Source organism: Megascapheus bottae, chromosome 13 (genome assembly GCF_031878675.1).
Source record: "Megascapheus bottae isolate mThoBot1 chromosome 13, mThoBot2.hap1, whole genome shotgun sequence".
Classification (NCBI taxonomy): Eukaryota; Metazoa; Chordata; class Mammalia; order Rodentia; family Geomyidae; genus Megascapheus; species Megascapheus bottae.
This window is the reverse complement of record NC_143521.1, coordinates 2,889,621-2,906,423: the sequence shown is the minus strand read 5'-3', so window position 1 is coordinate 2,906,423 and position 16,803 is coordinate 2,889,621. Positions and strand designations below refer to the sequence as shown.

The window sequence follows — 16,803 nt, the reverse complement described above, 5'->3', positions numbered from 1 at the left end:
TAGAGGGGTTACAGTTACATTTGTCAGGTAATGGGTGCATTGATATTCCTCATGTTTTTGTCCTCCTTCCCTTCCCTATTTCAAATAAACAGATATATACTATACCAGGTAACAAAGTCAGATATGTTAACCGCATGAGATTAACCATAAGGGGAAACAAAGAGAAAAGAAATAACTGCACATAGTAAATTAAGAACAACAATCACTAAGATAAACCTTTGTTTCAATATCCTAGAGTTCATTTTGTTTTGTCTCATCCTGTATGACCATATGTACATAGCTTTTGAGCTATTGTGATCCTCAAAATGCAGATAGTTTTGAAAAAAGAGACTAAAGGACAATATACATAGCTGTGTTCACTGTTGTAGAAATTTTTTTAATGTTTCAAATAAACTTTTTTGTATACAAAAAGGCATATGCTTCTAAATGCAAAATAAAACATTCTTAAGCTAAAAATGTCAGGCAACTCAGAGAAAAACTTGGTCCACAGGCCCAGTGCTGGTAGCTCACATCTATAATGCCAGCTACTTAGGAGGTTGATATCTGAGTATCACAGTTGTAAGCCAGGCCAGGCATATGATTCCAAGAGACTCCATATCCAGTTAACTAGTGAGGGGAGGGAGAAAGGGAGAAAGCTGGAAGTAGAGGTGTGGCTCAAGTACTACCAGTGTTGACCTTGACCAAAAAGCCAAGTACAAAGCTCTGGGTTCAAGTCTTGATTCTAATATAAGATAAAATTAAGTATATATATATATATGTATATATATATATATTAAAGTGACTGAGGAAAGTATGAAAAACGCAGTAATGTATATTAAATAAAAATGAAAGTTATTTATAATTTGAACTGCTCAGAAGTAATCACTGTTAGTGTTTTATTATATTTTCTTCCAAGATTTTGATGCACATTTTGATGATTAGGAGGATGAATGAAGAGAGTCCCTGTAAGTCTGTTGTAACCTACTGCTGCTGTCATTATTATCAGGATTACAATTATTATTAAAAATAATACGTCATTTAAAATTTTTAATTAATATCTTGGACATTAGCCAGAGTCCTAAGTAACTTATGAAAATTCAGTTTTGGATGGTTGCCTCACATTTCACCTTAATTCACTAATTTAACCACCTTCTGTATTTCAAAACCTTTTTCTGTTAAAGGAGAAAAATAATTGTATGTTTTCCCCATTGCCAAATGATTTTGTAATTCTGAAGTTGAATGGTGATTTTTATTTGCTGAAGAATATGCTCTTGTCTCTTTACTGATCTGTGGTCACTTGGTGTAATTGACTTTCTTTAGAACTACTAAGAAATATAATTACTTTGAGTAGCCTTGGGTTTTGATATGTATATCTAGAGTCCTGGAGAAGAAATTACTTGATAAGCATATTATTTTTTTTCCCTCAAGAGCAGTAAGTACACAGAATATGAGTTTATAAGATTGAATGATTTGAACTATAACAAGGATGTAGCTTCTATGTGACCTTCTTTAAAAGACGAGTTTCTATAATGTTTTTTAATCTATACGATTTAGCAAATTTATATATCTGATTCAACTTACACAGGTTTGGATCTCTACATCTTTTATTAAAGCCATTACATTTTAGTTGTTTTTAAGGTCTTCAAAGATTGTAATTTTGTCTTTTGATTTTTGTTAGGATTTTGAATGTAAAATATGTATATAGTCATCCATTGCTGTATCATGGTTCACTTATTGCAGCTTCACTGTAAACATTATGTAAATAGTGATCCCTCACCTCTTGAGGGAGCTACATCCCAGAGACCCCTGTGACCCTGTGATAGGTGAAAATCCACAAAGTAGCAATAAGTGAACCACGATATAGCAAGGAGCAACTACATAACATTGCAACTTTGCAGATTTTTACCTGTTGCAGGGATCTCTAGAACATAACTCCTGTGATAGGTGAGAGATCACTATAAATATTATAAAAATGGAAGTTTCCTTGAACAAAAGAGAGATACATTAAAAGTGGAGAAGTCTGATTAAAGTTCATTACTATATTAACTTGGAAAGTATGAGGGAGGAAGACAGGGAAAAATGTCAGTATTAAATAATTCAAAACACTGAATTATTCCTACAGTGAGATTTTTTGCTAGCACTTTATCATTAACATGTGACTTAATGTTTTCTTATAGTTTGTCTGTATCGCCCAGCAAGATTACTGCCGTATTCTCAACCAAGTAGAAAAGAATATGCAAAAAGTTGAAGAGGAAGGAGAGATAGTTATGGTGAAGGAACACCGAGAACTTGATCGGACAGGAACTCGGAAGGGCCACATCGTCATCAAGGTAAGATAGGGAACCAGCCCTCCTTCTCCTCAACAGGAAGTTTTGAATAACATCTGTTAAGGCAGCTTAATATTTTTTTTTTACTTTTTCCATTTTTTTGTTTTGTTTTGGGAGAAGCATAAATACCTCCACCTTTAGTTTCAAAAATATCTTTACATTTTCTGATTAAGTTTATTGATGTCTGTATTATACTATTTCTATTTGTTTTTTTTGTCGAGCATATGAAGTCACCATATAATATAAATATGGTTTATATTCAAAGTAGTTGTCTAATTTTTGATTTGTTACAGGGCACATCAGAAAGGCTAACCATGCATTTGGTGGAAGAACATTCTGTAGTAGACCCAACATTCATAGAAGACTTCCTGTTGACTTACCGGACTTTTCTTTCTAGCCCAATGGAAGTGGGCAAAAAGTTATTGGAGTGGTTTAATGACCCGAGCCTCAGGGATAAGGTTAGAAAATACATTCTATTTTGTCTCTTAACATAACACATAGTTATATTTCAATTAATGAAAAAGTTGACATTCTTTTTAAGCCAAAAAAAAAAGGATAATACAACTATAAGGTCCTGTTCTAGAAATATCTTTTTACTTAAATGTAAAGGCCAATAAATGAGCTACCAACAGTTGAAACTTTTGTTCCAGTAGGAAATACATTAAAATGTAAGCAACCTCTTGTGGGACTCCATAATCTCTAGTTTAGTATCTACGCAGTGTGTACCAGATGAAATTTAGGATTTTTAAATTAGCTCTGGAACAGTATTTTACTTGAAGGCCCAGTAATAGTACTGTAAGCAGACCTCTACATCAAGTCCTAACAGCTCTGTCAAGGACAGATTGGTTGACAAATGCCCATTCTAGTCTTACCTACTTCCTTTTAGTACCATTTCCCTTTCAAATTCTTTAGCTTACACTACTCTTTTTCCTTATCTGTCCTTTTACTTTTGTCTTTTCATTTCTGTCTTAATTTTATATTACCCTATATTTTCCTTATGCCTTTGCTTTTCTTCTAACTTTTTTGAAATGTTTTGAAAACAAAATATAAGTTAAATAGCCCCACATCAGGTCAAAGTGTAAAGCCTAATAAGTCTAAGTATAAAGTGTATCATGTATTTCAAGATTATTTCTTATATGAATGTAATCCTTGAATAAAGTTTTATTTTAGCTAATTTTCTTAAACAGTATGGTTAGGTAAAGTTAACTATTTTTTTTAATTAGATGCCTTCTTTGAAATGTAATCATTAATGCTGAGTACTAATGAGGAAAACTTACTGAAATGAATTGTTCTTACAGGTTACACGGGTAGTATTATTATGGGTGAATAATCACTTCAATGACTTTGAAGGAGATCCTGCAATGACTCGATTTCTAGAAGAATTCGAAAATAATCTGGAAAGAGAGGTAACACTTGTGATTTTGCTAAGATCAGCTTTAAGTAGATTTTGTTTTGCCTGCTTTTGATTGACACAGCTCTTTCCAAACTCTTGTACAGAAAATGGGTGGACATCTTAGGCTGTTAAATATTGCTTGTGCAGCTAAAGCAAAGAGAAGACTAATGACCTTAACAAAACCATCCCGAGAAGCTCCTCTGCCTTTTATCTTACTGGGAGGCTCTGAAAAGGGATTTGGAATCTTTGTTGACAGTGTCGATTCAGGTAGCAAAGCAACTGAAGCAGGCTTGAAACGTGGGGACCAGGTATGACATTTCTAAATCCAGAGATAGAGATGATGTTTTTGTTTAGTACTGATACTGATAATAATTGTATAACTTCTTTTAGATATTAGAAGTAAATGGTCAAAACTTTGAAAACATCCAGCTGTCAAAAGCCATGGAAATTCTGAGAAATAATACACATTTGTCTATCACTGTGAAAACCAATTTATTTGGTAAGCCTTATATTTCTGCAGTTTTACATTTCTCTCCCCTCTCTCTCTCCCTCTTTTCCTCTCTCTCTCTCTCTCTCCCTCTCCCCCACTCCCTCTTTTCCTCTCTCCCTCTCCCTCCCTCCCTCTTTTCCTCTCTCCATCTTCCTCCCTTTCTCACGCGCCCCCCCCCCATTGGTAGTGCCATAATAGGCTTTTAACTCAGGCTATTGCCTTGCAAGCACTCTGCCACTTAAGTCATATACCTAGCTCTTTTTACTTCAGTTACTATTTCCATGTATGGCCTTTTTGTTTTTAACACTTAGACCTTAATCATAAAAGAAGTCTTTTCTGTGAAGAATTTTTATGACTTAGGAATTTTTATAGTAAAGTGCATAAATACATAATACATTATATGTGTAATTTTTTAAATTTTTATTGTTAGGATAATGTATAGAGGGGTTACAGTTACATTTGTCAGGTGCATTACTTCTCATACATTGATACCCCTTTTCATGTTTTTGTCCCTGTTTCTTCCCCCACCCCCTCCCAATCATCTTGTTATGTGTGTAATCAAAGGACCATGATACTATTTTATTGAAAAGAGAAGCTATCTTGTGTTGCTGAATACTTACATCCATGTAGGTCATAAAATATGTTGCTCTTCCTGTGCTTGACAGAGCAGCCTACTAACTGTACTTTTGTGATACTTACTGGACAAGTTTTCTGAAGGACTTTCATTTTCATAGCTCGTGTTAGTACTTCTCATTCACTTCCAGTTCATAGTGGCTTGACTATTTTACTTAATTGGCATTTTGTGATGTTTGTTTCTATTGATGTATTTTAGTATTTAAAGAACTTCTAACAAGATTGTCAGAAGAAAAAAGAAATGGTACACCTCACCTTCCTAAAATTGGAGACATCAAAAAGGCCAGTCGCTACTCCATCCCAGACCTCGCCGTAGATGTAGAACAAGTGATAGGACTTGAAAAAGTAAATAAGAAAAGTAAAGCCAACACTGTTGGAGGAAGGAATAAGCTAAAAAAGATACTTGATAAGACTCGGATCAGTATCTTGCCTCAGAAACCATATAAGTAAGTGTATATATTATTTTATTGTGTTAAATAAATGAAATAATATGCAAAAATATTAATATAACTGATGTTGGCACATGTGTCTAATGTCTCATGCTTTCATAGCTGTGCTATGGTTCAGCTTGTTTAGTCCTATTTTGGCCACTTGTTTGCACAGTGACATTTAACTAGAGGCAGTTTTAGTATGTCCTCATTTGAACTGCTTATTTCTTATTTGACCTCTTTAGAAGGAACTACATATATGTTTTCTTCCTGCCTCTGCAGTTTAAAATGATTCATTTTTGCCATTAAATCTTTGTGTTTTGTTATCACTTCCATGGTATCTCTTCTCTACCCATCAAATCATCTGTTTTTCAGTTGCTTCTAACCATCCCTACCATCCTTCCCCCCTCCCCATTTTTCTATTTTCATTGATTTAGCTGTTGTTGGCCCACTAGTAAACAAACATCTCCATCCTTACCATCTCTTCCTGGACTGGACACTCCAAGTGTAGCTTTGAACTCTTCTTGGATTTTTTTTTAGTATCGGGAACTCAGACTAGTCAGTTACAAGTGTTCTTTTTTTTTTTTTTAAGGTTTTGCCAGGCCTGGGCACTGTCATTGGACTTTTCTCAAGGCTAGGGCTCTACCCTTGAACCATAGTACCACTTCTGGCTTTTTCTATGTGGCAGCAAGGAATCCAACACAGGGCTTCATGCATGCTAGGCGAGCACTCTACCACTAGGCTACACTCCTGGCCCCAGTTACAAGTGCTCTTGACACTTGTTTTTTAGCTTTTATTCACTTCTTTTTTCTTTTTTTTTTTAAATTTTAATTCTTGAGTCCAGGGATATTTTAGAATACTCATTTGCCATCTTAGATGTTATATTCAATTATATTTATCCTCAAACGACAATGGTATAAAAGATTACAAATTGGAATATATTAATAAAAAGTTAGCTTATTTCTTTAATAAAAACAATAAACATTTAAGACACGGAGAATTGCTTTTTAAATTCCATTTCAGATAAAAATTGTCATCCACAAGTCATAAGGATGTGATTTAACATGGTAGACTGTCAGACTTCTATTTGTCCCAGAGAGCAGTAGACTGGTAGTGGCGAATGAATTTGGAAGCAGAGTCATAAGGATAAGCAGTGGGTTTGACTGCTGTATTTATAGCCTTAGGAGTGTTTGTCTTAAGTTTCTAAGAGACAGTAAATTAGGACAGCTGGCATTTACAGAAAAAGGAATCAATTTTTTAAATGACCCTTCTTGATGAACAACTTATTTTTAAATGGATGAAAAATAAATTATTAGCAGCATAACAAGAAATGACTCTTAGAGTCTTATTTGATTATGAGTTAAATATGAACCCTTTCCCTTGAAGAAACACTAGCAGAAGTCAATTTGACCCTGGCAGGTATTAATAGAATTGTGACATGTAAGAACTGGGATGCAATCCATCCCCAGTGCAGGATTTTGGCAAGGAACGGAATAGGAGAATATGTATAATATTCTTCCATATGTGTCTAAGGAGATAATCAAAAGCTAGGAAAAGAAAAAAAAAAAAAACCTAGAGATCTCCCCCACCCTCCCAGAACTGGTATGTGAACTCAGGGCTTTGCTCTCTTGCTACTGAGACACTCATCAGCCATGCTTCCAGCTCTTTTTTACTCTGATTATTTTTGAGATAGGGTTCTATTTGTGCTTCCCACATAACTGTGATGAAAGATGTATACCAATATACCGAGCTTTCCTGGCCAGTCTGCTGGTGTTACTGGAGAACTGTGGTTCTCCCGATCTCAGCCTTCTGTATAACTGGAATTACAGATACATACATACCACCAGCATAACTAAGTGTTTTTAATTTGAAAACACTGAAGAACTTTTTTCGGTGAACATGTCACTTATTTAAATATTTCTCATGAAAATTATTTGAAATAACTCATAAAGCAATTGAAGTGTAAAAATAATACTTAAAATTAGACTGTCAGTGTCAGAATCTCTTATTGCATTCTAATAGATGATTAACATTAGTTACTACTTCAACTTTTCTGTTCTAGAAATCAGCATGGGTTTATGAAGTTTTTTGATATTCTTAAAATTTTTGTTTATATTTGGTAGTGCTGGGGTTAGAACTCAGGGCCTTTTGGGTTTGTTGTTGTTGTTGTTATTGTTTTTGCCAGTCCAAGGGCTTGAACTCGAGGCCTGAGCTCTTGTCCTTTGGCTTTTTTAAGGGTAGAGCTCTGCCACTTGAGCCACAGCACCACTTCCAGATTTTTCTATATATGTGGTACTGAGGAATCAAACCTGGGTCTTCGTGCACGCTAGGCAAGCACTCTACCACGAGGCCAAGTTGTAATATCTGTTGAATTTTCTTTGTTAACTATTACTATTATTACAGAAGCTAAAGTGTTACATCCTGGCAAATTGGGCAGAATGGGCCTGCAAGATGGATTAGAGGAAGAGAGGGTGGGGCAAAAGCAAATAGAATTCAGATTGGTCTGCTTAGGTAAGTAGAAAGAGAAAGGCTGAGGAATAGACTGTTAGTTTATCATGGAACATAGAAAAATGTTGCTGTGCTGGACTCCTAGCTACTCAGGAGGCTGAGGTCTAAGATTTACAGTTCAAAGCCATGCTTAGTAGGAACATCTGTGAGATTCTTATCTCTAGTTATCCACCAGAAGAAAAGCAGAAGTGGCATGTGGCTCAAAGTGGTACAGCACCAGCTCAAAAGAGCTCAGGGCTAGGACCCAGGTCGTTTCAAGCCCTAAGACCAACAGAAAATAATAATGCTTCTTTGTAGGGGAAGGGAATCTGGGCTGGGTGGGAATTCGGAAAAAATGAGGGAGAGGGTAATACTGCTCAAAAAGATGGAAGTGGCGCTGTAGCTCAGGGGCTAGGGTGGTAGCGTTGAGCTGAAGAGCTCAAAGACAGCACCCAGGCCCAGAGTTCAAGTCCTACAACTGACCAAAAATGTACTCTTACCTTAGTTATGTAACTGTCTGTAACCCTCTGTTTGTCATCTTTACAATACAATTTAAATAATGAGTCAGCTATGGTGACACAAGCCTGTAATTCTAGCATTCAGGGGGAAAAATAACAAGTTCTAGACTAGCCTGAGCCTGGGTTACATAGCAATAGCAAGGAATCTCTTCCCTCCCTCCCTCCTTTACTTCCCCTTCCCCCCCTCATCTGTCTGTCTGTCTGTCTGTCTGTCTGTCTGTCTGTCTGTCTGTCTCTCATTACTAAAGTTTTGATTGATTTATTCATTCCTTCCATAGAAGTTGTACCAATTCATATTTCCACCAGCAGTTTAGTAGGGTTCTGTTTTCCCCACATGCCTGCCAGTGTTCTTGGTGATGGCCATTTTTACTGAAATAGAGGTATTCCCAATATTGCTTTTAGTTTTTTTATATTCTATAGTGGCTTCTAGGTTTTTAAATTTATAGCTAATTTTCTAACTTTGCTTTTGTCCAGTGACATTGGGATTGGTCAGTCTCAAGATGACAGCATAGTTGGACTGAGGCAGACAAAACACATCCCAGCTGCTCTTCCTGTCAGCGGAACCTTGTCATCCAGCAACCCTGACTTGCTGCAGTCGCACCACCGTATTTTAGACTTCAGTGCTACTCCTGGTGAGCACCAGGGCTTCTCGACTTGCTAATAGTGGTCTTTTTCCTTCTGACACATGATTACTTTAAATGAACTTTACATCGGGATAAAATAAACTTTCAAAGCATTTGAACCAGTTCTTGTCATGTTCTGACATCTAGTTTAATATAAATATCTCTAGGCCTATTTCCTATCAAGTGAAATGAAGATTAATATAGCATGCAGTTACTACCAAGTCAGAGCAAATAAATAGAGTAGGAGGTATATTTTAGGTTAACGTAATGTGTTAAAGACTAGCTTTGGATTTGAATTTCTCTCTCCTTGATATCCCCTTGATTGTGTTGCTGTCTTGCTGCTATGTATGGACATATCCATAGATTGGTTTAAGTACTGGGAGATTTGTTCTTACAGCATATCTTGCTGATTGAGAGGTAAAAGTTTTATCCTCTTTCGAGGGAAGTTTCCTTCAGATTATTTTGCAATTACGTTATCATGTGTTGAAATCCCTTCTACTTTATATGTGTGTCTTTCCTTTCCCCTAGACTTACCAGATCAAGTGCTACGGGTGTTTAAGGCTGACCAGCAAAGCCGATACATCATGATCAGTAAGGATACCACAGCAAAAGAAGTGGTCATTCAGGCCATCCGGGAGTTTGCTGTAACTGCCACCCCAGATCAGTATTCTCTGTGTGAAGTCTCTGTTACTCCTGAAGGAGTCATCAAGCAAAGACGACTTCCAGATCAGCTTTCCAAACTTGCGGATAGAATACAACTGAGTGGAAGGTACACACTGTCTACCTTATGTGACTTCTTCACCCCTCTTCAAATCCAGGTCCAAGCCTAAGAGATAAATAATGTAAGGGATGATGACTAAAAGTCCCTACAGATTTAAACACAGAAGGATACTTGGTTACTAGATCAATAAATTTGACACGCACTTATAAGAAACCCTAGCTACACACTTCTGTATTTGTATGTCTACAAAAACAGCTGATATTCTAGTGTCTGTTTGTTATTGCATTCCTGACTTCCTAAGAGCTCTAGTAGTTTAGTCAGCTTGACTGGCTAGTACTACCTATAATTATATGTTATACTGTAGAAAATACTACTTAGCTGAGCTCTGGTGGTTTACTCTAATCCTAGCTGTTCAGGAGACTGAGATCTGAGGATCAAAGTTTGAAACCAGCCTGATCACAAAAGACCATCAGACTCTTACCTCAGTTAACAAGCAAAAAGGGAAAAGTAGATCAACTGGTAGAACACCTGTCTTGAGCAGAAAAGCCACTGAGAGCAAGAGGCCCAGAGTCAACAGGAGTCAATAGAAAAAAAAAAAAAGAAAGAAAATACTTCTTCACTCTACAACTAAACCTTAGTTGCTATAGTTTGGTCAAAGGGGCATATTTCACATGTTTTGTGCAAGCCAATGTTGCACCTAGGTCTTGTCATGCTCTTCAATGATATTCCCATTATAAATGAAAACCTTCATTCTACACTGCTAAAAATAAAGTAGTTAAATAACATTATTTTCCATATGGAATGTTTCATCATTACTGCTTTTTTCATGGTGTAGCACTAAACTGTGATAGTTTCCTACCTCTTAAGCTGTAATTTCCTTTACTGTTCAACCCCATACAAGTAGGTGGTTTTATTTTAGGAGGTCAGGTGTTCTGAGTTATCATTTGAATGTATATTGATAGATCTGCAGTCATGATGGAGTTATATGCGCTTCCATTGAGCTACAAAGATTCATGATTCACATTCATTTTCAGGAAAGTTATACATGGATCCTTATCATGGGCATCACAAGTGTGTCCAAAGTAGAGAACCTTAGATTGTGCATGTTAAGGGCACAAGGAATCTGTTCTGTAAATGTTTGTGAAATATGCAAAAGACCAGTTTAGGAGGACCTCACTGTGCTCATCTAATTTCTTCAGAAATCTGTTTTGAGAAAGCATCTTTCTACCAAAGAGATAGAAAAAAACCACAGAGCAAATATCGGATGCTGTTTTCAACAAGGCCCAGCTCTTAAGTTCTCATCCTTTTGATGCATAACCTAATCATTAATGTTTAGAAGCCTCTTCCATATTCTTACTAGCCAGAATAATACATGCCCACTTATGTACAGGGTTTTCATGAAAATCTAGATATTTTAAAATTAAAAACTGTCATAGGATGTTCTATTCTTAGTATTTATAAGCTCTAAAAGGATGGAATCATTTTTAGGTTCTTCAGCCATCTGAATAAACAAGTGAACTTGATCTCATTTGGAACTGTCTCAGATTCTCTCTTCTCTCTGGGAAAATAGAGTAGTGACTTGGGTCTCATCTTTCCCTCTTCCTTTTTTAGTGCTGACACTTTAATTTTATTGAGATAAAATAAAATTTCTGTCATTATTAGCAAACAAGGTGAATACTGTAGGTGATAGAAAAAGAAAAAAGAAACCAGGCACGGTGGCTCATGCCTGTAATCGTAGCTACTCAGGAGGCAGGTATCTGAGGATCAAGGTTCAAAGCCAGCCCAGGCACAGAAGGACCTGAGACTCTTATCTCCAACTAACCTCTAGAAAACAAGAAGTGGGGCTTGACTCAAGGGTAGGGCAGTAGCCTTGAGCTGAAGAGCTCAGGGATAGCGCCCAGGCCAGAGTTCAAGCCCCATGACCCACAAAGCAACCAAGCAAGAAAAAAAGAAAGAAGGAAGGAAGGAAGGAAGGAAAGGAAGGAAGGAAGGAAGAAAGAAAGAAAGAAAGAAAGAAAGAAAAAAAGAAAGAAAGAAAAAAGAAAGAAAGAAAGAAAGGAAAGAAAGAAAGGGGACTAAATTTCTATGTATGACTGTAATCTAGTGACTGTGCTACCCTCTAGGGTAAAAAGAAACACTGGTCAATTTGGTGTTCTCTTTAGAGCATCTCATTTTTGTCTTCCCAGATACTACCTGAAAAACAACATGGAAACAGAAACACTATGCTCTGATGAGGATGCTCAGGAGTTGTTACGAGAGAGTCAGATTTCCCTGCTTCAGCTCAGCACAGTGGAAGTTGCCACACAGCTCTCAATGCGGAATTTCGAGCTCTTCCGCAACATTGAACCTACTGAGTATATTGATGATTTATTTAAACTCAAGTCAAAAACCAGCTGTGCCAACCTGAAGAAATTTGAAGAAGTCATTAACCAGGAAACATTTTGGGTGGCCTCTGAGATTCTGAGAGAGACAAACCAGCTGAAGAGAATGAAGATCATTAAGCATTTCATCAAGATAGCACTACACTGTCGGGAATGCAAGAATTTCAACTCAATGTTTGCAATCATCAGGTAAGAGAGTAAGGCGTGCATAGATACAGCCACTTTACATATGTAAAAGAGCCTCTGTAGTAGTTTATAATTAATTTTTTTTTGTAGTCCTAAGGATGGAATCCATGGCCTTGTGCATTCTAGACTATAATTTAACCATTTCTTTTTTTTTTTTAAGGGGTCTGGGAGGGGTAGCAGAGAGTGCTGATATTGGCAACTTAAACTCAGATTATGGGCCCTTAGCATTTTTGCTCAAGGCCAATATTTCACCACTTGAGCCACAGCTCTACTTCTAGCTTTTTGGTGATTAGTTTGAAGATTTAAGTCTCTTGGCTTTATCTGTCCAGTCTGGCTTTGAAGTTCAATCCTCAGATCTCAGCCTGCTGAGTAGATTAGTATTACAGGGATAAGCCACTGGTGCTAGATGCCTCTGATTCTTAATCTTTAATGTAAAATCTCTCATATGCTGGTTTGAAAATTGTAAAGTTTATATTCACTCCTGTTTTCTTTTTCTTTTTTTTTTTTTTTTTTGGCCAGTCCTGGGCTTGAGCTCAGGGCCTGAGCACTGTCCTTGGACTTTCTCAAGGCTAGAGCTCTACCACTTGAGCCTCAGCACCATTGCCGGCTTTTTTCTATGTATATGGTACCAAGGAATTGAACCCGGGTCTTCGTGCATGCTAGGCAAGCACTCTACCACTAGGCCAAACTCCCGGCCCTCCTGTTTCATTTTTAACTCTGACTTTTTTGGGCAAATTATTTGAATATCTCTGAATATCACTTTATTTCTTTGTGAAACAATACTCAGAATTACTAACAATATTACACAAATAAATCCCACAAGAAAGCACAAAGAATTTATCCAGTAAATGTTTTAAGTGTTTATACTTAAGGCTGGAAGCAAATGCAAAGGGATAGATAGTTCTATTGATGTTAAAAAAGTAATTATTGGGCCGGGAGCTTGGCCTAGTGGTAGAGTGCTAGCCTAGCATGCACAAAAACCCAGGTTCAATTTCTTGGTACCACATACATAGAAAAAAGCCAGAAGTGGTTTTGTGACTCAAGTGGTAGAGCTTTAGCCTTGATAAACCCCAAGGACAGTGCTCAGGTCCTGAGCTCAAGCCCAGGACTGGAAGTATTCATAACTGTGTCTACTGTGCCTTATTAGTACTGGTTATTTGCTCAGTCTGTTTCATTCAAAGCCTGCTATGAATTAAGCATTGACCTAAATATGAGGAATGGCAATAATACTAATATTTGTGTTTTGCTGACAGTGTACCAGTCCACTTTCTGTAACGATAATGAAATGCCAGAAGTAATCATTTTTATAAAGAGAAAATTTTTGCTTTGGCTTAGAGTTTTAGAGGCTTTAGGCTGAGGTTTTTAGGTTTATGGTGAGGCATCACATCATAATAGGAGCAAATGACACTTGTAAGCTGTTTACCTTATAGCTGGAACATAGAAAAGAAGAGACCAGAATCCCACATTGCCTCCAGCAACTTCTACTATTCCCTACATCTCAGTGCTGTTATGTAGGGCTGATATTTCAGATCTTCACTATAGCAGAGAGTAAAGGAAAACAGAAGTAGAAAGGAAAAGGAAGACCAGCAAAACCCTTTGGCTTAGACTTGGCCCTGCTTCCATCTGCCATCCTCCTTACCCAGGACTGTCATGAAGTTGTTACATATCCCTCTGTAATGTTTACCTACAAAGAACACCGAGGTGCAGTATGTCAATAAATAAACTAGACCATCTGCTTTTACATAGGATCATTTCATTATGTCACACCCCTCTCCTTTTTGTTCCTTTATCAGTGGCCTGAACCTGGCACCCGTGGCAAGACTGCGAACAACTTGGGAAAAACTTCCCAATAAATACGAAAAGTTATTCCAAGACCTTCAAGACCTGTTTGATCCTTCTAGAAACATGGCAAAATACCGTAATGTCCTCAGTGGTCAGAATCTGCAGCCTCCCGTCATTCCCCTGTTCCCTGTCATCAAGAAGGACCTCACATTCCTCCACGAAGGTGAGCACAGGTGAAAGCTCTGGCTTCTCTTCTTAGAGCACAGCCTGCACATGATATGATTTCCTTTCCTCCTTTGCCAATCCCAGGAAATGACTCCAAAGTAGATGGGCTGGTTAACTTTGAGAAGCTAAGGATGATTGCAAAAGAAATTCGTCACGTTGGCCGAATGGCTTCAGTCAACATGGACCCAGCCCTCATGTTCAGAACCCGGTGCGTGAATTCTGTATGGTAGCTCAAGTGGGGTTAGAGAGGTTGAGTTTGAGTTCCCTGTGAATGAGAAAGATTGGAATCTGTTATTTGCAGTATAGCAAGAATTGTATTAGCATGTACTGGTAATTACTGATGAGCTTTCATTTGGAAAAAGTCTCATTCTATGTCAGGGGCATTTCTGATGATTAGGGAAAAAAATGGCTTGTCCTTTTGACATTTTGAACTTAACAGTCATAAAAGTGTTTGCTTTTTATTTTTCAGAACACTGATTTGTAGAGTTAGAATTCATAACTGGCAATATGAGTCAAAATATGTAAACAACCACCAAACGATATTGTCTCAGTATCTACACAATGGATGTAGTGGTCAGCAAAGTAAAAAATGAATTGTCTTGGCACCAGTGGCTCACACCTGTAATCTAATCAGGAGGTAGAGATCTGAAGGATCATGGTGCAAAGCCAACCTGAGCAATGAAGTTCATGGGACTGTTCATCTCCAGTTAATCACCAAAAAGCCATAAGTGGGTCTGTGGCACAAGTGGTATAATCCCAGCCTTGAGGAAGCACATTGAGGGATGGCACCCAACCCTTGTGTTCAGGCCCCCGTACTAGCCTGACAAAAGAAATCTTCCTAGAACAACAACAACAACAACAAAAAAATTCAGATATTAGCTTTAGAACCAGAAAAATGTTTTCAGTAAAGCAGTATATGGTGAGGTGGTTATGCAGTTTAATGTGTGTAGACTTCTAGACCTGCTTATCCAGAAATCTAGGCCTTTCTTTCTGAGCTTGTGATCTTTCTGTCTCTCTCTCTCTCTCTTTCTCTCTACACCATGCTTCATTCTCCATGGCTCTCACTTACAGGAAGAAGAAGTGGCGGAGTCTGGGGTAAGTGCTGCACATCTTGCACACCCACACTCACTTCTTGCGCAGCCCATTGCATTGTTTTCTTCCCCGCTCTCTTCTGATGCTTTGCATTTTTTTTTCTTAACCCTCTCATTCTAGCAGAATTGCAAATACCATACTGACTTCAATTATGAGGCTTTTGCTTTTGAAGTCATGACCCCAAGAGAGCTCTGGAAAGAGCAGTGGAGACCATAAAGCAGGCTTGTTTCTCAGCTCTCGCCAAAAAAAAAAAAAAAAAAAAAAAAGATTTTTGTAGAATTTATATGTCTTAAGATGAGAAAAGTTCAGAGTAAGGGCCAAATGATTATAGAAGGAAAACTTATTCAGTGAAAACACTGTTGCATAGATACCTGGAAGTATATAGATGTTAAAAGTACCCCAAAGGTGGGCAAGCAGATTTTCTACAGCTCAACTAACTTCTATTTTCATTCTGTATAAACATTCCTTTAAAAAAATAATTCTTAACAATTCATTGCTGAATAGTTTTCATCCATACGTGTTTTCATTTGCATGACTATTGTATTAACAGATTGACCTTATTACTTTAAAAACTCACCACATTCAACTCAGGAATTAGAAAACAGTTGCCAACATGGTAGACAATTTTATTTAAGTCTATATAAGACATCTTATTGAGGAGAAGTAGCTTTAAAGTTACAAAGTATTCTTGCATGAACTTTGATGTATAGTTATTGTTTGTTGGCCTGTTGAGACAATGTCTTGAATACTATGTAGAGGTGAAAAGTAGAATTTCTTAATTTCTGGAACAGGAGTATAACAGGCATTTATGTAAAGATTATATTTAATTCTTTTTTTTTTAAACCCAAGTCTTTTATGAGACCACAGAGTCTGCATAGAAGAGTGTAGATTAGTTACATAATTAGCTGGACTGATGCCAGAAAGGAATGAGTGAGTGAATTGCATTTTGTCCTCCAGGTCACTCAGCCAGGGTAGTGCAAATGCCACAGTACTGGACGTTGCTCAGACAGGTGGCCACAAAAAACGTGTGCGCCGTAGTTCCTTCCTCAATGCCAAAAAGCTGTATGAAGATGCCCAAATGGCTCGAAAAGTGAAACAATACCTGTCCAATTTGGAGCTGGAAATGGATGAGGAGAGTCTTCAGACTTTATCATTGCAGTGTGAACCAGCCACCAATACATGTGAGTAACACTCACTGGGAATGCAGACTGTGCATGCATGCAATGGCAGGGGTAGAGACAGAATGGACTTTAAGAAAAGGAGAATGCAGTTTTGAGCACACACTTTTCTCTTGTGATCAACGGGCCTTTGTGTGCAGTTTAGTTGCTACGGGGGAGGACAGTAGATCCATTCAGACCTGCGTTGCTTTCCTCCCACGTAACTGGAGCACCTGCAGGCATATGTGGCTGTATGAAGCTCCAGTGTATATGTTTTCTTTTCTCACCGAGGAACTTCCAAAGCTTTATCTTTGAGTAACCTGGGGAGTAAGGGGACAGACCAGGTCAGAGAATCACAGAACCAGCCATTCTAACTGTCCT

The 16,803-nt window shown here is 37.6% G+C and overlaps 1 protein-coding gene across 7 annotated transcripts in view; it reads left to right on the top strand.

The window, feature by feature from the left end:
• The window catches only part of Rapgef2 (Rap guanine nucleotide exchange factor 2), a 239,606-nt gene that overhangs the window by 205,327 nt on the left and 17,476 nt on the right, over window positions 1–16,803 (top strand). For 5 of the 7 annotated variants that reach the window (XM_090343182.1, XM_090343178.1, XM_090343181.1 and 2 more), the window contains 13 exons: window positions 2,157–2,309; window positions 2,600–2,764; window positions 3,605–3,712; window positions 3,804–4,007; window positions 4,090–4,198; window positions 5,022–5,268; window positions 8,730–8,887; window positions 9,407–9,647; window positions 11,786–12,169; window positions 13,960–14,171; window positions 14,258–14,381; window positions 15,245–15,268; window positions 16,223–16,446. In XM_090343182.1, the coding sequence (XP_090199308.1) occupies window positions 2,157–2,309; window positions 2,600–2,764; window positions 3,605–3,712; window positions 3,804–4,007; window positions 4,090–4,198; window positions 5,022–5,268; window positions 8,730–8,887; window positions 9,407–9,647; window positions 11,786–12,169; window positions 13,960–14,171; window positions 14,258–14,381; window positions 15,245–15,268; window positions 16,223–16,446 (2,353 nt within the window). The remainder of the gene's footprint in view (window positions 1–2,156; window positions 2,310–2,599; window positions 2,765–3,604; window positions 3,713–3,803; window positions 4,008–4,089; window positions 4,199–5,021; window positions 5,269–8,729; window positions 8,888–9,406; window positions 9,648–11,785; window positions 12,170–13,959; window positions 14,172–14,257; window positions 14,382–15,244; window positions 15,269–16,222; window positions 16,447–16,803) is intronic. The other 2 variants (XM_090343183.1, XM_090343179.1) reach the window with 1 other exon arrangement.